Consider the following 23,009-nt stretch of genomic DNA (forward strand, 5'->3'; position numbering starts at 1 on the left):
ATCGTTCATTATCAAAATCATTGTGTTACTACAGAAGTTATCATGTGGTTCTCTTCCAGGTTATCTGGTTTCTTCTAAGAAGTGTAAGAGACTGATGTCCTGTCCAGGGTCCGTTGTCCATCTTGTTCCTGAGAAGATAGACCACAGATCTACCCTAACTCTGACCAGGATACATAATAATGAAGAAGATGGATGAAAGTCAGAGAAGCTCCAGGTGAAGGTAGTGTGTCATGATGGCTTTGCTTTATTATTAGTTTCCAAGAATGGGTTTGTGAAAATATTTATTTATCAGTAAAGAATAATTATTGATATAACTATAAATGCCACAGTGTCTGAGGGGTTAACTCAGTACCGGTCCAATGTTAAATCAAATATTCAGATCCATTCAGATCCATCGACCATTTTATTAACCATTTATTCATTGGCTATTGACATTTGTAAGTAACATATACAGTATAACTGAATACAACTTTTAGTCCTAGCAGATAATTTGATGGTTCATACAACTGGCAAAAATGAAAATATTATTAATATACTGCAAATGCATTTGGTTGTTTGTTTATTTGTTTATTTGTTTGTTTGTTTGCTCTATGTACATTAGCACTGCTAATCAAGGCCAAAGAGATTCTAAAGTATATCCACCATTTAAACAATACACTCTTCTTTCTGTTGTGGCCAAGAAACTGCTTCTGCTCCTTGAAAGCCAAATGCACAAATGCAGAGAGGAGGAGGAACTTTTTCACACAGGACATTCTGAGCCTCAACCAGAAAGACACATAGAAATAGACTTTGGATTTGTTTGTATAACGCGCGCACACACACACACACACACACACACACACACACACACACACACACACACACACACACACACACACACACACAGTCCAGTCCTGTAAATACACACGTATTGCCTCGTATTCATATATTATTTATGTAAATGTTTGTATTTCACCACAGCTTATGGTTGCCCAGCATTATATTGCATATACAGCTGCACACATCTGCACTTTATTCCAAATGTAGTCCATGCTAGTGCTGCCATCTATCTTTATATTATATATCTACTTGTAGTCAATTCTGGTCATTAGGATATAAGGCATACTGGATATTTTATATGCCATGGGACATAGCAGCATTGCTGAGTAATGATCACAACATGAAGGTACATACATCTTTTTAACACACTGGGAGACCCTTAGACTTAAGTGTCCTAATGGGTGCCCTTCTAATAAAGAAAACAGGATGCAGATGTCCTGTATGCACAAGTCTTCCCTTTCCACTGCCTGTAGGACATGATTTTATTCATCATAGGTCAACTTAGATGGCCTGTGTCCACTCAGGTAACACACACACACACAAACACACAAACACACACACACACACACACACACACACACACACACACACACACACACACACACACACACACACACACACAGTTAAAAATCCATTCATTATGTGCATACTTGTATTTAACAGTTTTCTGAGATCACTTTTTTTCTGAGATCCTGTCTGACATTTTGTAATATGTCTTGAATTTGTACTATTTTTGTGTAAAGAAACGCGCTGAATCTCATATCAGGTCACATTTATGATGTTTGTCTCCACCTAGTGGTCATTAATCCTAATGCCAATTAAAATAGACCTGAAACTGATGGGAGAAAAAAAAATGGAACGTATTTATTTAATTCACGCTACAGTCGTCACAGGAGGTCAGGTGTTTAAGCACTGAGAGACAAACTCACCAAAACCCCAAACTTCAATACGTATCACGTGATAGTATTGCTGCTGGCAAGGGGTGGGGTGGGGGGCGTGGAGTCACGTGACTGGCTTTTAAAACCCCTAAAGTTTGGCAAAGGTGCAGAAAGCTGTTTAGAATAATTCCCTATCACAGAAGCAAGTGGGGACTGAGAGAGAAAATGGACTCGATGTTCAGAAAGCTGAATGGAGACAACAGAAGGGTGAATTTATTATTATTATTATTATTATTATTATTATTATTATTATTATTATTATTATTATTATTATTATTTCATGAAACTAATGATAGTAAAAACCAAGGGATACCTGCTTCTGTAACTATGCTGATTGTTTTTGCGGCTTTTGTGTAATAAACTACGGAGCTGAGTCAGCAGAAGTCTGTACAAAAGCTCCTGCTGAAAGACTTTAACACAATGCTGCAGTTTGTCCAATGTCTAAAATAATCATTTAAAAACAATTCATCTATCTATCTATCTATCTATCTATCTATCTATCTATCTATCTATCTATCTATCTATCTATCTATCTATCTATCTATCTATCTATCTATCTATCTAAATGATATTTCAGATAGAATTTTTTGTTTGTGTTGGTGATGGTGTTGGGCGTTTGGGCATTGGTCGGTCGGTGGGTGTTAATGGGGCGGCGAAAGGTTGGAGTGGACACATTGGATTAAACGTGAAAGTTTCTTCCTCACGTGAGGTTAAGAATGTAATTATGAGGAATGTGAAACTGATGACAGTCATGGGTTCATAAATCTCCTCACACACACACACACACACACACACACACACACACACACACACACACACACACACACACACAGGCGCGCAATAATTCAGCACTTGCTGCTGCTGAATGTCGCTTGGTCTCGTTCAGTTTTTTGAATAATAATAATTTAACAAAGAAAAAAAGTTCATTTATTGAAAGAAAGAATACGGACCAGCAGCACCTTGTGATCAGGTTGTAATTTGATTGTGTGATTACTAGGTCACTGTGCTGAAGCAGTTGAAGTGTGTTACATCATTGTACAGCTTGTAGGGTTTATTATTATCTTTAATGTGGCCTGGTGTGTGAAAGTGTTTTGCTTGGCTGGATCTGAATCTGAAAGTACACACTGGGACGTGAATAAGATTTCCTTGCAGCTTGGTATCATGAAAGATGCAGTATGTTCCTGTAGACACAATGTATTAGAGTATATCAACCTAATGTCTGGTTCTCTGTAGGGCTCCAGCTACCTGGAGGAGCAGATCAACAAGTCAGGTGTGGTCTCGTGTATTTTCTCTCTGAAAGAGGGAGTCGGCGCTCTGGTCCGTACCCTCCGGCTGTTTGAGGTGAGCACTACATCTTACGTCTTCATTACTTCTTCATTACAGAGCTTTAGTCCAAACTCTAGAAAAGCAAGATATTATTTGAAAAGCTCATGTTATGATATTAAAAAGAAACTCTTCAGCTAAAAATGAGAAAAAAAAAGTTAGGGGTCACCTCTGCAAAAGTTTTCACAGAAGGTTTTAAGTCTTGGTTATTATTATTCATTTCATAAAGGTTTTGGTAAAAGAAGTTGCCTTATTAGTGTTCAGGAATTATATAAGATACAAATGCTTCAGTGTCACAAGCTACAAAAAATATTTTCTGCATACTTTCCCTTTGACTAATGTGTTTGTATGTTTGTTTGTTTGTTAGATAGATAGATAGATAGATAGATAGATAGATAGATAGATAGATAGATAGATAGATAGATAGATAGATAGATACTTCATTGATCCACACACACACACACACACACACACACACACACACACACACACACACACACACACACACACACACACATCCTTAGATTCCCCGGGAAACACGCCACTCTTATCAAAGTGCACCTTTTGAGAATTCAGTTAGATATCAAAGCAAAGCAAAGGTTCTGTCAGAGGGTTTGAGCAATCCCAAAGGATTTTGAAAACATCTGTATTATCTTGAAATACTGTACAGTCACTAGTTACACTAAAAAAAAAGACCTGGACGTGTGTGGTTAAGAGGCAGTAAACAGCTTAGTCTTAACCTATGAGATCTCAAAGGACACGATCCACCCCTGAGTCCACCCGAAAACTCTGATACGATTCTCCACTGGCGCTGCGTTATCTCCAACATACCCCTACAAATAACGCCCTCCCCCCACCACCACCCAAATTACGCCCCCAACACGCTGCACCATTTGATGGCTTTTCCCTTAAAAGCAATTTATTTATTTAACGGTTTGGTACGAAAGGTCAGGGATACGTCGGCTTAAATCCACTCCGAGGGGACAGAGAAACATTTCTGCACAAAATCAAACAGAAAAATGAAAAGCATTCAAGCTGCATTCAAGTTCTTTTTAGGACAAAATAAAGAAGATAAGGGATATCAGGTAATTAGACAGATATTAGGGAGGAATTTTTCCTTTGTTGATTATTAATGGATTTGGATGCATTTTATACTGAAAAGTAGAATAATTTTATTACTTTTTATTACTTTATCTACTTTATTTTTATTTTTATATTTTATTTTATTATTTTATATTTAAATTTATTCATATATAATATAAATGCAGATTTTCAACAGAATACAACAGAAAAGTTTTTTGTCCTTTTTTTAATTCCTCACCCATAAACGATGGGGGGGGGGGGGGGCACACAAACCTTTGCACTCAAATGCAGCATCATTAAATGAGTCCAGAATGTTAATGATAAGTTACATAATAAAATATCCAATCTGTTCGATTCAATCGAAAATGCAGCTTTCTGTCTTCTTTTCCTTCACACAGCTCAGCTAGCCGTATGGGTGATAATAAAAATAATATATAATAAAATAATACACACAAAGTCCTTTTTTTTTATATAAAAACAGAATACACAGAACATTTTTATCCAAATGCTGTTGTGTGAAGGAATGCAGCATCCATATGGTCCAACTGCTTCCAGATGAGGAAAGAAATAAATAGGATCCTGTGGTGCGTTCTGCTCCGCCTCCTGTACGGACCTATCAGGCAGCAGTCGTGTCCCTGCCCTATTCTGCATAATAAAATGTTAATTACAAACACACATCTGCTTTAAAACCTTTTATGTGCTCATGCAGCATACGTCCATCTGTGTGTACGGCTACAGCTGTTTCACATTTTTGTCTGTGTGAAAGATTCAGATTATTCCTGTTATCATCACAACATTCACACACAACCCTAAGAGACATATACTGTGTATAAATCATACACTAATATATTATACATAATAAATATGTAAATATCAGTGGTGTAGTCCTCAAAAAAAAAAAAAAGTGGTATACTACTACCCCCGCCCACTTCTGCCCCGGTTAACCCCCTGTTCCCTGCCATGCTGCCAAAACAAGAAAAGCAAAAACAACACACAGAAGTCAATGTTTGCATGTACATGACATTAACATGACTCTGGCCTGTGCTGGAGGTCTGGGCTGTGCTGCTCTGACTTTGGCATGTGCTGGACTCTGCTTCTGACTTTTCTAATAAATTGGAGAAGAACTGGCCTACACTGCTGCTCTTACTCTGGACACTACATGTATATCACAACATGTACTGATTAGAAATCAGAATTCAAATCTTAACACAATAATTGAAGACACAGATTATGAACTATATGGCACTATGTGCTAGACAATTTCCTTTAGTTTAGTTCATTTAGTTACTTTCCAAAATAGTCAGTTAGACTGACCTTCCTCTTTTCCCTTCTTCCTCTTCCTACCATTTCTAGACGAGAAATGGTCAGAATTACACCCGAACTATGCTTAGTTAAGCCAACATGGTCAACAACATAATCTAGTTAGCTAACTAATTTATCTGACTAGGCATCTTAAAACTAAAACAACACATGACATTACTAACGTTAGCTGCTTCTTTCAATGAAACGTATTTACATTTAGGAAAAGACAGACGTTTGTGAACATGAATAATCTGGTACAGGTATGGTTTGAATAAGTCTGAATAACTTCTGTGTGATTTTTTTTATTACTCTTTTGTCGTTAGATTAACATTAACATTAATGATTGCTGTCACTTAAGACCAAATGCACGGATTACACACGCATCAATTGTATCACAGCTTTAATATATTGTGTGTATTTGACCATTTTACTGCAATAAACTTTGAAAGAGAACTCAATTCCTGACATGACAGACAGCAGTGACTTACTGTATACTGTATAATAATTCCCTTTAATCTAAAGCATGTAGTGATTTTCTCATTCATGTACATTTATCAGTCTAACACGTAAAAAAACGTTAAACTGTACTGTACGGCACGCATATATTTTAATACTGAGATATAGCAAATCATGACATATATATCGGCAATTCTGCATATTGCCCAACCCAAGTGCTAAAGTTTAGTTTAAAGAAATGCATATTCTTATTTTAATAGGTTTAAACACAACCTCAAAACACACTTTAGTTGAGCCGAAGCCATTACATTGTAAATCACGTATATTTTCTCACTGCATCAGCAGGGGCGATTTTAGAATTTTCATTTTAGGGGGGCTCAGCCCCCAGGGTAGGGTTGTATACTACTAACCTTATTGCAATCCACTATTCCATTGTATTCCCTGTATTTCACTGTAAAAAAAAATAATGAAAAATTTAGATGTGACCAGTCACTAGAAAATTTTGAGTTGTGAATGTAGTTTTTTTTTACAATGAAGACTTCAATGAAGACTTTTTTACAATTCATTACTCACTGTACAAACACACGTACACACGTTTCCAGTACAAACACAACATTTTACTGTTTGAATTTCTATGCTCACATAAAAACCTCAGATAAGGAATATTTAAAAAAAAAAAAAATAAACCAGAACTTTTAACCAGAAAATAACATAAAAGCCATAAACTGTGACTATTCATATCAGCAATATAAACAACACATGTATGAGGCTGGACAATGGACTGTGGTTAACTATCAGAAGGAATGAAAAACGCTCTGAATCCACGCAGACTCAGTTCAGAGGAGGAGCCGAAACATGACGCAGCTTGTCGCCGCTTCAAATGCGTTTTTAAAGGGGACTGAAGCGATCAATTTTTAATTTTTCAATAATTTTTTAGGGGGGCTGCTGGGCAGAAGTATTAAGGGCCTAGTGACGCCCCTGTGCATCAGCATGACGCCAGCTTCAGTCGATGAAGTAAACTGTCCTCCCTGTAAATGCTTGGTGAAGTTGGTACACGACAGCTGTCGGGGGTGGGGAAAGGGGGGCGGAATTCAAATAAACCAATTACAACGAGTTAAAAAAATTGCGATGCAGTTAAAGGGTAAGAAAAGACGAGGGTAAATTATTGATGTTTTAAGCAGCAAAACAAATGGGTATACCGAGGGTATACGCTAATATTAAGCCATACAAGTCGTTATACGCAAACAGCCCAGGGGCAAAAGTAAGCATATTCCGTATACGTGCTCATGGCCCGAACTACACCACTGGTAAATATATAGCTTATATAACATCTTTCTTTTTCTGCTAGTGCTTAATGCCAAACATGCCTCAAATTATAATCAAGGCAGATAACTAAGAACAGATACAATAATACAATACACCACAGCACCCCCTCGTGTCCAAAAAAAGAACAGCATGGGTGTGAAATCTATTAAAAAAAGGTTATCATGTAATCCGTCCGAAATCGAGCATGACCCACGCATGGAATCATGTAATAACTGGCATTTCTGACATTATGAAGTGATATGTATGCTTTACGTAGTGTCATACATACCACAGTTTTAGGTATAACACTTCAGAGTACGATCATAGGACGACATAATGACTGCTGAGGAAAACAATATATGTAACTGACTATGTAACTGTAGGTAAACATTACATATTGCACAATAGCACATGCTTTTATAATGTCTTTATAATGCCTGTATAAGTTCATGGCTGCATAATGTCAGTTTATGTTAAGCATTATAGAGCATTACTATCAGCTTAGTACATGCTCTGGTATAGCATGCTCATGTAAAAAAAAAAAAAGATTTAACAATATAATAACACTTCCTAAGACTGTAGTACTTTACAAATACTACAAATCTATAACATTACAAACTTTATAATGCACTATAGCACGTGCCCTGGTAAAGCATCTATATTGTTATGTCCTTATTATGTCCTTGTCCTTATGAAGTTATGCACAAGCATTATAGCAGTTACGTTACATAAGACATTATAACGCATTATAAACACATTTACATTTACACATTTACATTTACAGCATTTGGCAGACGCCCTTATCCAGAGCGACGTACATAAGTGCGTAAATCTCTAACATTGAATACATTAATGCTGGCTCACTAGGTTACATACTTAAGATACCATGAATTTAAAACATTTGTTCAAAGTTACAATGAAAAAGTGTCAAAGGTTGTGTTTATTTTTTTATTTATTTTAATGCAAAAGATAAGGAAAGAAGTGCTAGTTGAAGTGTTTCCTGAATAAGTAGGTCTTCGGTACCTGATATATAAGTACATATGCAACTATGTGCAATATAAATAAGCAAATATGCATATTTAAAGACGTCTAAAATATGTTTTCAACATATTGCAGTGTCATAAATTAAATTAACATAAATTCAGATTGTAGCTAGCTTATTATTTAAAACTAAACGGATACGGCTGTGTTCAATCTTACACGACATTAAGTATATAGTAATGTGTATGAATTCTAACCTTTGTTACATTTTCATAATCATGACATCATGTAGCTGATGAATGAATTAATTATATGAGTCTACGTTCACTGTATTCTAATGTAATCGATAGGAAAAGGGAATCAACTTGACGCACATTGAGTCACGGCCCTCGCGCATGAACAAGGATGAGTATGAGTTCTTCATCAGCGTGGACACTGCCTGCTCCCAGGCCCTGGACGAGGTCATCGGCATCCTGCGCGGCCAAATCAGCGGTCAAGTACACGAGCTGTCACGCAACAAGCAGAAAGACACATGTACGGGAGTGAGATCGAGTGATCGAAGCGTAAAATAATAAAGTGTTTAATATGGTGTAATATGGTTTATTGAACAAATAATGCTCCCGATGTAGAGGACGTAGCTTTTCTTTTTTTTTTTTTAAAGTATTTGTCAGTATTTTTTTGTACATTTTTTCCATATACTTAAAAAAAACAATGATTGCCACTAAAAGTAGCTGTTAGCATTCTAGTATTGAATTTAAGCAGATTTTAGATTAACACAAATGTCTATATCTGTACATGTAAATAAACGTACTGCTGTACAGAGAATGAGCTTTAGTGAGAGAGAGAGAGAGAGAGAGAGAGAGAGAGAGAGAGAGAGAGAGAGAGAGAGAAACAAACAAACAAACAAAGAAAGAACAAGCAAAGAAAGAAAGAAAGAAAGAAAGAAAGAAAGAAAGAAAGAAAAAAAGAAAGAAAGAAAGAAAGAAAGAAAGAAAGAAAGAAAGAAAGAAAGAAAGAAAGGACATATTAAAGGACGTGGGTTAAAGGACGTGCTTTATACTGGACCTTGGTCTCTACTTTTACCTCCATCATTGATTATTTTCCTGTAACAGCACAGTCTCTGTTTATCTCCAGGACAAATAGTTACATTACATATTGACAGGAACAAAACAAGCACTCGAGGAACAGAAAATACAGAACACAGGAGCAACACACTAATCCCAAACTAACCCCTAACTAACCCCTGTCTCTTGTGGTCCCAACAGTGCCATGGTTTCCCTCAAACATTCAGGACCTCGACCGATTCGCCAACCAGATCCTGAGCTACGGGTCCAAGCTGGATGCTGATCACCCTGTAAGTGTGTGTGTGTGTGTGTGTGTGTGTGTGTGTGTGAGTGTGAGTGTGTGTGTGTGTTTTTGAGTGTGTGTTTGTATGTGTGCATGTGTGTGTGTTTGTGTGTGTGTGTTGTTGTGTCCATAAGCATTGTAATATATTAACAATTAAACAGTACCAATTGTCAACAAGTCAAATTGTAACTTTTTTATTATTACTTTATGTAAAAATGCTTTTCTGTACAATGCAGCTGTCATTTAATTAGAACCACAACTAAAAAGTCATTTTGTAGTGAAATTAAAAAAGATATACAGAGGTGGAAGTACAAGATTGTGTGCTTATGTGTCATTTTTATTTTTTGTTTTGATGTGTGTGTGTGTGTGTGTGTGAGTGTGTGTGGGAGGGGTGTTTTAAAGGGATGTGTAGTTCACACACACGTTGCTAAAAGACGCTAGCAGCAATGACGTGCCTTCTTTCGTCCTCTATTCTAATGGAAACAGCCTCAAATTGATGTCATCACTTTAATTGAGCCCCTCTAATTATAAATAATTGCACCCCTTCCAGTCACCATTAAACCCAAATGCATTCATCATGAGTAGCAAACACTCTACAAAGGCTTCATTTGAATACGTCTTTCACCGCGCTCCCAAGCCGAGCCGAGCACCAACAACTTCTATACATGACGTGTATATATATATATATATGTGTGTGTGTGTGTGTGTGTGTGTGTGTGTGTGTGTGTGTGTGTGTATAATAAGTATTATTGAGTGTATATTAAGTGTATTATATACACATATATGTGGTTGTCATGGAACTTGAGGCTTTAACATTGTCATTTTGTGTTTTGTGTCATTGCCAGGGATTTAAGGACGAGCTCTACAGAGCACGAAGAAAGGAATTTGCTGACATGGCCTACAACTACAGACAGTAATTACTGATCCTATGGAAGAAAAGAAAACTCTATAAGTCTCTATAAGCTTTTCTCTTCCTCTCGTTTTCTCTCTCCCTACCACACGGGTGCAGGGCCACAGAGATCCATCCCAGCTTCAGCTCTTTCCCCTGAGTGTGTTTTCGTGTGCCTTTTATGGAAAATTACCCCTAGGTAACAAAAGGGGGGAAATTACAGGGCGCCGGTGCGCATGATGCTTTTCAATCATAATAGAGTTGCATTATTCACATGAGCACTACAAAGGCCAGGAGTGCTCAATGAAACGCCCACTATGGAAACACGCATTTACATAGCGGGGTGGACACATACAAACACACACACACACACACACACACACACACACACACACACACACACACACACACACACACACACACACACACACAGCTGACCATGAGCCCACTAATTCTTCTCTAAACCTATGAAATGTCACATCGTCCTAGTTTTTTTCTCAGCTTCCTCCAGCAAAACCTCTCTGACAGGAAGTACTTTGTTACCCAAATATAAAAAGAACCCTTAAACTTTATGTAAGAAAGATTCCTCCTCGCACTTGTCCGCGTCCCTTTATCTCTGCAAAACAATAGGAGCTCCAGAGCACCGAGAGAACAAACCACACGAGTGAAATCAAATCTGTTTTATTCCATATTTATTGAAAAAGATCAGTTAACACAGCAGTGCGAGTCACAGCGACTATTTCTGCAGGTCCACTATACGGGGTCTCACCCAAAGGCGTGCCTAATTTTCCCAAATTTCTGACCAAGACACGATCTCCCACCTTTAAAGGGTGAGTATTGCCAATTGGAATTTGGGGTCATTTCGAATTTACCCGCGCCCAATACTCGTTGAGCTTCTGAATTAACCCTGCAGAGTACTCGCTGAGGTGTACATCAAGGTCCCCCGTTCCCAATGCCTGTTTGCCTCTTCGCCAAGGTTGGGTAAATGGTCTCGCCCTTAACGAGCTCATAGGGAGACAGGTGATCCAAAGCCACTTGTGCGGTCATTCTCATATCTGCTAGCACGAAGGGTAATGCATGAACCCAATTTTTGGAACCGGACGTGTGCATTGCTATACGAATTTTGTCTTTTATTGTGTGATTGGCTCGCTCCACCATACCGGATGACTGTGGATGGTAAGGAATGTGGAAATGCCAATTGATCTTTAGCTCTTTACACAGAAGCTGAGTGACTTTAGATGTAAATGGAGTTCCCTTGTCAGAATCAATTCCTACAGGGATGCCATATTTAGGAATTATTTCAGTAGTTAGCTTCTGTACCACAACTCTAGCATTTTCCTTACTACATGGGAAGGCTTCTACCCATCTGGAGAACTTATCAACCATTACCAAAAGGTATTTGAAAGGACCCTGTCTAGGCATGTGTGTGAAATCGATCTGCCATTCTTGAAAGGGAGTGTCAGGCGTGGGAAGGTGTTGATGTGTGCCACCTGATTTTGAAATGTTGTTCTGTGCGCATATTAAACATCCGTCTAATATTCTATTCACGTCTGTGTGTAAGTGGAAAATACAAAAAAACTTCAGGTAAACTTCAGCCTGTTTAGCCATTCGGTCAGCGAAACTATTCCCTCGCACTTCATCGGTGTCACCAGAGGAATGTGCCCTAGTTTTAACAATGGCCACAGAACGAGGCAAGGACAGTGTTAGGTAACCGACAAACAGCATAGCCACAAAGATAAACACAATCACTAGGTTTGGAGCAAGAGCCATCTACAAAGAGGACATCACCTGTCTGTAGGGGAACGGAGGAGAGGTCAGGGCGGATGCTAGTGGTATTGACTATTTCAGTAAGGCAATCATGATCAGAGTCACCCATACAATCATCCTGTGCATTAGGAAGGCGCTGCAGGGAATGCGCTACAGTGTCAAGATAGGATGATGGACGTACAGTTAAATGAACAGTGGCCAATAACAGCCTCATATCCTGAACGACGCTGTGATGACATGTGCTGTGTGTTTAATAGCGTAAAATTTGTGTTACCTGATGTGAGGTGTGTAAGATCAATGGATGAGATAAAACGATCTTTTCAGCATCAGTTACCATCAGAGCACAGGCAGCAACTGCACATAGACAGGCAGGCAAACCCTGAGCCACAGAGTCGAGGGATTTAGAAAGAAACGCACAAGGTCGCATGCCTCCCCATGTTCCTGGGCCAGCACCCCAGAGGCTGTTCCTGGCTGAGTCGCAACATACAGGTGGAAAGGGAGGCTGTAGTTGGGGAGTCCCAGAGTAGGAGCCGTACACAGGGCCCGTTTCAATGCCACAAAAGCAGCCTGCATTTCTGGAGTCCATGAGAGAGGTGTGGATGAAGGATCAGAATGCTTCACCGCAGCACGCAGACATTTGTCATACAAAGAGCAGTCTGGGATCCACTGGCGGCAGTAGTTGATGAGGCCTGTAAAGCCTGTTTAGTGGCAGGCCACTGAGTGTCCATGATAACCTGTATTCGTTCGGCAGTTAACTTCCTTGAGCCCTGAGAGAGTTCATAGCCCAGGTAGTGGACAGTGTTCTGGCAGAACTGGAGTTTTGACTTGGACACCTTAAACCCTTTCTCAGCCAGGTGTGTGAGTAGAGCCAGGGTCACTGCTTGGCAGGTGTCATAATCGGCCGCAGTGACCAGGGAGGTCATCTGCATATTGTAAGACCACTGAGTCTGGGGGAAGGCAGAGGCTTGACAGGGCGTTCTTGACCATGGTCACGAAGACCGCGGGGGAATCGATGTAACCTGTGGCAACCTGGTCCATGTATACTGCTGTCCCCTGTGTGTGAAGGCAAAGAGTGGCTGTGTGTCTTTCTCTACAGGAACACTAAAGAAAGCAGAACAAACGTCAATCACAGAAAGACTCTATGTGTATATGGAATAGAGGCTATAATTGAGGATACATCATGGACAATTGGAGCAACAGGAATGACAAGTTCGTTTATTTTACGCAGATCTTGGGTGAATCTCCAAGAGCCATCTGGGTTTGGAACAGAATTGACAGGAGTATTGTATGGGCTAACATGGCATCACCACCCCTGCTGTAAAAGAGAATGAAGAATAACGTCAATTCTAGCGGCTTTCTCATGAGACAGAGGATACTGTTTAATATACACAGGTGTAAGGTGTTGAATTCTGGCCTCATAAGGAGGACAGGAAACGCAGCCCACGTCATCCTTGTGTTCCACCCACAAAGAAGAAGGAACAGACTCTAGAGTGGGAGAGAGAGCAGGGAGAGAACAGACAGCATTAACTGCAGCAGCGAAGTACACAGTCAGAGAGAGCGAGAATATCCGGAACAGAAGTATCGAGAGTTTGTACAGTCATGTGGGAACCTCTGAAAGCTATAGAGAGTCCCAGGAGACTCATAAGATCACGGCCAAGGAGGTTAAAGGTCGAGCTCCATTCCTTCTAAATGTCGCCACACCTGGCTAAATCGAGTCCAAAACACGGAGGTGGACTCTCCCTTTACCTGCTTACAGTTAGTAACCTGAGAGAGATCACGATTAGCATGTTTAATATTAAGCAGATATTTAGTGAGCTGCCGACGCAATTGGTCTAAAGCATTTATTATCCTTACAAAAATATGTGGAAACAACTTGAGTTTGAGTTCTTTTTCTTCCTCCTTTTTTGTTATATTTACTACTTCATCATTCTGAGGTTTTAACACAGGGACTTGTTCGATCAATCTCTCCTCATCGCCTAATTTATTCTGGAGAATAAATCGATAATCTGCTCCTGTAAGCCGACAGTTATGAGAACTCTTAATTAGCATATCAACAAAATGTAATGGTTATCTGGCGAGGTAGGCCGATTAGAGGCCAACGGGACCTTTTTTCTTTTTCTTTAGAGTAAGGTATCGGTTCAACACTCCCACTGTGGATCTCCTATACCCAAAAAAACATGCGGTATGCAGAGGCTGAATAACCTGGATCAGAGGTACCATCACGTGGGTATGGTGGAATCTGAGGATTGGCCTCAGTCCAGCCAGCCAAATTCTCAACAAATGGTTGTGCATAATATCCTAAACCACATCATATCATCCAATCATATGGTGTTTCACCAGGCATAGGCTTGAGATACGAGTTCCCCATTATGAACAAACAAAAATATTACAACAGGCAAAGAAAAGAGGCGCAGAGAAGTCAACAGAGGAAATATACAGTGCACTCTTCTTAGTTTTTCCGTCAAAACTAAGGATAAACTTCTTGGCTTTCTCAGACGAAACCAAGGATAACTATCCTTCTAAAAGGGGATAACTTCTTCCTAGTAATACTGCCGACCAGGTAGTCAATCAGACATGTCTTACCTTATCGAGAGTATCACGTCGGGGTCACCAAATTGTAAGAAAGATCCCTCCTTGCACTTGTACGCGTCCCTTTATCTCTGCAAAACGATAGGAGCTCCGGAGCACTGAGAGAACAAACCACACGAGTGAAATCAAATCTGGTTTATTCCAAACAGCTGAGCGACAGAACAGAATATATACGCAATGGAATACAGTAAGCTGTGGTGTATGAGATAAGGCAGGGGCTAAGTTTTTTTCAACATAGATAGGGGTATGCCAGAATGCTGCTTCTCTTATCCAGGCATTGAAGGTCAATAAGCCTATACATGAGCAAAGAGAAACTGAGTGTCCTGTGAGTAATCTCACAAGCAGGTCAACCTATCTTGTCTTCTTCATCCTGTCAAGATAGAGCGCTAAAAGAACAGGATAGACTCAAATCAAGAACATTAAATCAGAAGAGGTGAAGATGACGTATAACACAGAAATACATTTTTACATGACAGAGGTTTCCTAGTTTCTATTCCCTTAAGATTAAGGTTACGTTATCAGCAAGCCTTACCATCCTATGTTCCCGATATTATGCTTATGTTTGCAGAAACACAGAGTACAAAAACAAGAAAACAAGAACACAATTATCACAGGTCAGCATGACCAGAGTGGGGAGAACATTCCTTTCGACAGAGAAAAAGAAATGTGGAAAGAAAATGAAATAAGCACAAAAATTAATTAACATAAAGAAAATTCATCTCAGCACTTTACATCAGTGGAACCACATTATTTACATTTACATTTACATTTACGGCATTTAGCAGACACCCTTATCCAGAGTGACTTACAACTGAGCAACAGATGGTTAAGGGCCTTGCTCAGGGGCCCAGCAGTGGCAGCTTGGTGGACCTGGGGTTCGAACCCATGAGCCATTATTTGAACCATAAGGATTGCAGGGAAAGTCTCTCTATTAGGGCTCTTATTACTTATTATTTGAATACATATTTTTTCTTACCCGTTTTGTCCGGGAAATTCTTAATTTCCTAAATTCTTTAACCTTCTGTTTCTTTATTGAATTGAGGTTTTGTTTAGAACCTTGAACAATTCTATTAAAGGTACAACATCATAAACACTTTACCTGCATTTAAAATTTTAAACTATGTTGCTGTTTTGATTTGGTTTTTTTTTTGTTTGTTTGTTTGTTTTTTAACAAGACCTTTAAAGAGTCTTTTAGTGTTCTTTATTTTACTATTTTTATGAAGTGCAATTGTTTGCAAAAAAAATATCTCCTTCATGATAAAGAAAGCCTCTGTTGTACGGTTCTACAAAAAAAAAATTGAAGGAACCTACCACAAGGACAAAACACCTTCAATGATTTGAAAACTTTACCTTATACTCTTAGAAGTAAAAGTGCCAGGAAGAAAAAAAAGGTGCGATTTTTTCACAGCGATGAACAGTTTTTGGTTCCCTAAAGAACCGTTCAGTAAATGGTTCTTAAAGGAACCTTTTTTTTCTTAGCGCCATGAAGGACATTTGAATAGTCACACTGCAGCAGGAACATTCCTTGGATGTTAAAGGTACTTAACCGTACATCTTGACAAAGAACCATTCAAGAACCTTTATTTTGAGGAGTGTACAGTGTTTAAGGAGTGTAGCTTCCTAGAAAATATCTACTTCAGACACAGTGTTTTAGGCAAAATGCTGTTGTTTTTAGAAGGAATTTACTTGGAACCTTCTCTAATGGAAACCGTTTGTTGTACTGTTCTAGAAAGAACCTTTAAAGGTTCTACAGGGTTCTATATTTTACCCTTTATCTAAGAGTGTAGTTTTCTTCAAGAGGCACTTTACAGAAACTTGTGACTTCTTACAAGAGTTTTAAATGGAATTTTCTCTAATAGACAAAATACTGTGTTTCAACAGTCCACAGATAACCCCCAAGGCTTCTAGATTAGACTCTTATGTCTGAAATTGTTCGATTTTACAGAGGATCTCTCTCAGAGTTCTCTCTGATAAGTAGAGATTCTAATGTAGGACTCTATACAGAACCTTTAAAGGTTCCTGTATACGTTGTATGTGTTATGTGTTTTGTTCTACCAGAGGAAGAGAACACGTTTTATAATTCTAGATTTTTTGTTGTACGGACTTCAAATAACATACAAATTAACTGTTAGAGGAACAAGGAGGAAAACGCTAATTTTCTGGAAAAGAACATGAAGTGTGAACTAGTTAAAGTTCTCCTTGGGATTAGGAGATTTAGGAGGTTTAGGAGGTGAGTTTATTGTCCATTTAATCAATTTAATCACCTTTATTTTTTGTCCACAGCGGTCAGCCGATCCCACATGCGGAGTACACAGAGGAGGAGAAGGCCACATGGGGAACCGTGTTCAGGGAGCTGAAAACCTTGTATCCCACTCATGCCTGTCGTGAACACAACCGCGTCTTCCCTCTGCTCGAGGAGTACTGCGGGTACCGCGAGGACAACATCCCTCAGCTTGAGGAAGTCTCCAACTTCCTGCAGTGTAAAGCTCTGCACCAATAGACACCCATTCAGGCCAGACTGATAATGGGATAAAGTGTGTGTAGAAACACGAGAACAAGTTTAATCTTGATTTAACTGCACAGACATTTATTTTACCAAGAACGAAAGTGGTTTTTAAACTGTCATCAAATGAAGTCAACTATAGAAGAAGCAACGTGAATCGTGACCATCAGATCCGGATGTGATAGCTAAGGAATAAAACACTTAGAATAAGAATGTGATAGGAAATTCATCAACAGCAGGGCATTCAAGTTCGAAGTACAGTACACCCATTTAATGTTCTTGGAAGCAGGTAGTTCCTGCTACCTATCACTTGCATTATAGCAGCTTATAAACTGTTCACTTTATGAAAGAACAAGATTCTAATAGTATTGCATTTTTCCCAGCATGCACCGGATTCCGCCTGCGCCCGGTGGCAGGGCTGCTGTCATCTCGAGACTTTCTTGCCGGTTTAGCTTTCCGTGTGTTTCATTCTACCCAATACATCCGACACGGATCCAAGCCCATGTACACACCTGAGCCGTGAGTAGATATATATATATATCCCCCCCCCCCACACACACACACACACACGCAATAATTCATCACTTTCCCATAAAATTGGCAATGACTTGATAGTAAATCGATTCAACTACATATCAAAAAGTCACAAATAAATATTCTTGGTTTCAGAGACATCTGCCATGAGCTGTTGGGACACGTTCCTCTATTTGCAGATCAAACTTTTGCTCAGTTCTCACAGGTTTGCTTCTTCATTTACATAAATACTACAGAGACAAAATTTTAAGTGCCAATACATTTGAGAGCAACATTATGCTTAGCTTCACTTTGAAGTGCCAAAAATTAATTTAATCATTTACAGAATGCCAAAAGGAGGTGAAAACTTTTGAACTTTTGCACTGAAAATGAATATCTTAATGCTTTTCTTTCTTGACAGGAAATTGGCCTGGCATCCCTTGGAGCCCCTGACGAGTACATTGAGAAACTTGCTACAGTGTGTATTCTGTGGTTATAATTAGACATAATTATTTATAGTTTACAGAACCTAATTAGCGTAATGTGATATAAAAAAAACACTTCCAGACACAAGGCTAAATGCAAACCGTATGCTAGGACTAATCTAGAAATTATTATTAAACTTTATTCTTGAAAATATATGTAACTTCCTACAGGAGAACTCTATTAAAGAGATTTTTAATGGTCCCATCAAATACCCAATACAGTAGGTGTTCTGGGTAAAAACTCTGCTGTAGGGTTCTTTAGAATATATAAATAAATAAATACATATACAAATATACACATTTAATTATTTTAATATTTAATATTTATTATTTGGGACCCACTGTTATACTGTAGTGAAGCCCTAAATTTGATTCTGTATTACTGTATTCGGAAAACATAGACTATTTTAAAAGACATTTTAAGAGGTCTCGTCAACCAAAATGTCACCGACCATCTTGAAAATAGTTAATCTGAAGTTCTAGATATAAATAAAATGTTATTTTTTTATTTTGGTGAGCTAAATGGCTTGACCTTTCCTAGACCTATTTTAATCACATCTACAGCAATTGTCTAGTTCCCTATGCACTAACTGGGAGGATTAGTGCTAGCCCTTGCTAACATAAACTTATGCTAACATAAAAAGGTTTGCCTAACATGAGTCAAATAACTGCTGTTGGAGCGTAACCATTAGCTAAGCTAACTATTTAGATGGAGAATGCAGAATGCTTAGAATTGTAGTTATGTAGCTGACTAGCTTAGCTAATGAAGCTAAATCTGTTTGTGGGAATTGCTTTGTTTTTGTCTTTGTAGGTTTACTGGTTTACTGTAGAGTTTGGGCTTTGTAAGCAAGGAAATGACATTAAGGCCTATGGAGCAGGTTTGCTCTCATCATTTGGGGAACTACAGGTGAGAAAGTAATACCTATTACTAATTAATTACCTCCTGTACCATGTAGCTCACTAACCCTGCTGTTCATTTGGGGCCTTTGTTTTTCCAATGTGTCAGAGATGTTTATTACTACTAATTAATAAAAAGTATTATATTAGTTTACTTCTACTATCCAGTAAATGTATTGGTCATAACTAACCTCTAAAGCACTGATTAATTCAATAGTTTTAGTCATATTGTGTTTTTCTTAGCAATCACTAAAGATATCTGAGGTAAATGTTGATATTCTGATAGATTTCTATATCTACATGATCTCTGTAATAAAAATGATAGTTGTTATGAAGTGTAATTATGTCCTTTGTAGAAGCCAACATTCTGTTTTCCTATTTAAGCTTAGACATACATTTATCAAGAGTAACTCCTCCTAGAGCTTTTGAGCCACATGCACTAAATTCGGATATGTTGTAGACGCTGGTCTGAAGTTTGTCGCTATTACTTTTCTAAGCTATCTGAGTTTCGGTACTTCTGGTACTTCCGGTACCGGGTCTCAAAGTGGCCTTTTTTCCCATAGACTCCCATTATAAACTATGGAGGTTCATAACTCGGCAAGCTTTCGAACTATCTACACCAAAGTCGGCCAGCTCCTTTAGGGTGATACTCTGAACAAAGTTTTAAATTGGTGTACCGACTGGCTTTTCGTTTGTCACGCAGCCCCGCCCCCAAAATATGCAAAATCAAAAATTAGCACAACATGGACATGTGACATATCAAGACAATCAGACCAATGTGGGGAACTTCTTCGTATACGGAGTATACGGATGACGTCACATGCTTGTCTCCACTTGCCTCCAAATGTTTTGGCACCCTAGATTTCTGTCCACTTGCCTCCAAACGTAACACTGATCCTTATGTCCACTCGCCTTCAAAAAACACCGGCCTTTGCGATTACTTGCTTTGACAAAGCCAACATCAAAGTTTGTCGCGACGAACAAATCTAGTTACAGTATATTTTTAATAAGACGTTCAATTTTGAGGAAAACATTGCTGAAATATTTTTACATTTTCAATATCTGTATCACAAAAATAACAGCTACGTACAGCTAAGTACAGCTATGCTAAGTATAATTACAGTGTCGTTTTCATAATACTGGGCACTTTTTTAGTAATTTATCAACACATCTGAGAAAATTCTTGATAATCCTAATAGATATATAATATACAGCCATTCTAAGCATAATTGCAATGCTTTTTCCTAGTCATTTCTAAACACAACTGAGAAAATGTTCATTTATCTGTTTAATAAACATAAAAGCTATGTACAACTATGCAAACTGTAATTATGGTGTAATTTTTTATAATTTTGTGCATTTTCTTAGTAGTTTATATACACATCTGAGGAAAATGTTGACATTAGCAATACATTTCTATGTTTACTTTATCTGTATAACACGAATAAAAGTTTTATATGGCTATGCTAAGCAAAATTATATTAATTGTAAATAATATAATTAAAAAGTATATTAAAATTATAATAATTTATCAACACATCTGAGGAAAATTTTGATATTCAAATAGACTACAGAGTGTTCATTAGTTGTATAGCACAATTAACAGGCTTATACAGTTATGATTAGCATAATTACAGTGTAATTTTCCTACTCTGTGTTTTAGTAGTCATTTTTAAACACATCTGAGGAAAATGTTGATATTAGCGACAAATTTCTATATTTGCATTGTTTCTGTGATAAACATAAAAGCTATATACAGCTATGCTGAATGTAATTACAGTGTAATTTTAGCTATGCTGTGCTTTTTCTTGGTAATTTATGAGGGACATGATACATATTCCTGACAGTTTAGCATGGTTAACATGAAAAATGTAACAGTTAGGTACTAGTGAATAATATGACTCTAATAATGACCCTAATATAGTCAAACTAACTGAGGAAATATATTTCTCTCCTGCAGTACTGTTTGACTGACAAGCCAAAACTCTTGCCCTTTGAGCCAGAGAAGACCAGCGTGCAAAAATATCCCATCACCGAATTCCAGCCGGTCTACTACATAGCCGAGAGCTTTGAGGATGGCAAAGAGAAAGTCAGGTACACATGACTATTAAGGCTCACTCCAACTCTTTTGCTAAAAACCTTTATATTATTTTCTCACACTGATTGGTGTTTTTTTTTTTCTTCATTTTACAGGAAGTTTGCTTCCACAATTCCAAGACCCTTCTCTTTGCGCTATAATGCCTACACTCAAAGCATCGAGGTTCTAGACGACACAAAAAAACTGAGCAACCTGGCTGATAGCATCAGTTGTATGTGTTTAACTTTGTGTCTTGTCAACACTTCAAACAAATCATGAGATTAGCAGTTTATATTACAAAATATAATATAGCACTCCCAAGCAAAGTAAAATAAATAAGTAAATAAATAAGTAAAATACTAAGAAGGTGTATCAATTATCAGCATGCCAAACATTACTCTTACATGTATGTGCACAGGAAAATGTCTGGACCCTTAAATAAATGTGTTTTCAAGAAGCTTAAAAGAATGAATTATTGATGAATAAATTGAATAAAGTGCTTCTTATTATTTCTGTTTCAGGTGATATGGGGATCCTTTGCAGTGCTCTGCAGAAGATGAAGTAGAACAACTTTAGAACCATGGAGAAGATCTTGCAGATATTAGAAAATAAAGAGAAAGTTATAAGCATTTTACACCACAATATTGGAACAACAAGGCCAATTATGACTTTTTTTTTTCTTCAAAATATAAATATAAGAAAAGACTTTGAATTAGTACATCTAGATGTGTTCGGCAACTTAAAGCATAAACCTTCTGAATCAGACCATTTAATAAGCAAAAATATTACTTACAAAAAAAACTTACTTTCCAAATCTTCATATCCTAGTATTTATGTTAATGTAAATCATTACATTACATTCTAATTTACTCCATTGGCCTATAAATAATTTGTAACTTTAAATACATTTTTATTAGTTGTGTAGATTTTTAAACCACGTATTAACCTTATTCATGCTAGCCTTTGTATTGTTTTTAGAGCATACATCTTTATGTAGCTCAACATTAATAGAAGTGAAAATGCGAAAATAATTTCCGACTGTTGACCAAAATGTTCTTTCTATTAGAAAATGAAAAAAGGGATTTCCCTTACTTGCAAATCAGGCTATATTACTATTTTCCTGACCTAACAATAGCCTTGCACGAGCATACTTAATCTGAGATTTGTTGGGCTTTCATTTGAAATATTTCTATTTAAATTCTGGCTTAAAAAGCGCGTATTTTCCGTGTATGATATTTAAAGTCGTAAAACCATACGACATTACGCAGAGAACAGAACCAAGTAACCAGTAATTACCTAAAAATAATCCACAATGTGATGATAACAGGCTATATTTAAGGTCTCTACTCTGTATTGTTTAATAACCTTTTGAGAAATAGACGGAGAGATAGAAAGAGCTAAAACATGTTAAGCTTCATCATATAAATCATTCTCATTTTAGCTTGTCTTTTTCCATGTATGCTTGTTTAACCTTATATAACTGCTTTTGTCTGTTGACCTTATTGGGTAGAAGTGATTACAATAAAATTGGGAGAAAATGTATCGAATGCACTTGATCTTTGTGCAATAGCGTTTTAATCACTGATATTTTGAGTATAATATGTTTTTTTATGAGTTTTATTTAGTAGGATGGAAAATAAGATTGCTATTGCAATATAATAACCACAAACATTATTATTATTATTATTATTATTATTATTATTATTATTATTATTATTATTATTATTTCAGTACC

General features: G+C 37.6%; 1 protein-coding gene across 1 annotated transcript; it reads left to right on the plus strand.

Moving 5' to 3' along the window:
• The first annotated feature begins 1,811 nt into the window (after positions 1–1,811).
• Positions 1,812–22,816, plus strand: pah (phenylalanine hydroxylase). The gene is made up of 13 exons (XM_027160345.2): positions 1,812–1,964; positions 2,991–3,098; positions 8,558–8,741; positions 9,473–9,561; positions 10,400–10,467; positions 17,083–17,279; positions 17,686–17,821; positions 17,972–18,041; positions 18,237–18,293; positions 19,112–19,207; positions 21,158–21,291; positions 21,391–21,506; positions 21,796–22,816. Exons 1-13 carry the CDS (start codon positions 1,923–1,925, stop codon positions 21,837–21,839), a joined length of 1,341 nt encoding a protein of 446 aa, XP_027016146.1. The 5' UTR covers positions 1,812–1,922; the 3' UTR covers positions 21,840–22,816.
• The last annotated feature ends 193 nt before the right edge of the window (positions 22,817–23,009 follow it).

This window comes from Tachysurus fulvidraco, chromosome 19, assembly GCF_022655615.1.
Source record: "Tachysurus fulvidraco isolate hzauxx_2018 chromosome 19, HZAU_PFXX_2.0, whole genome shotgun sequence".
NCBI lineage: Eukaryota > Metazoa > Chordata > Actinopteri > Siluriformes > Bagridae > Tachysurus > Tachysurus fulvidraco.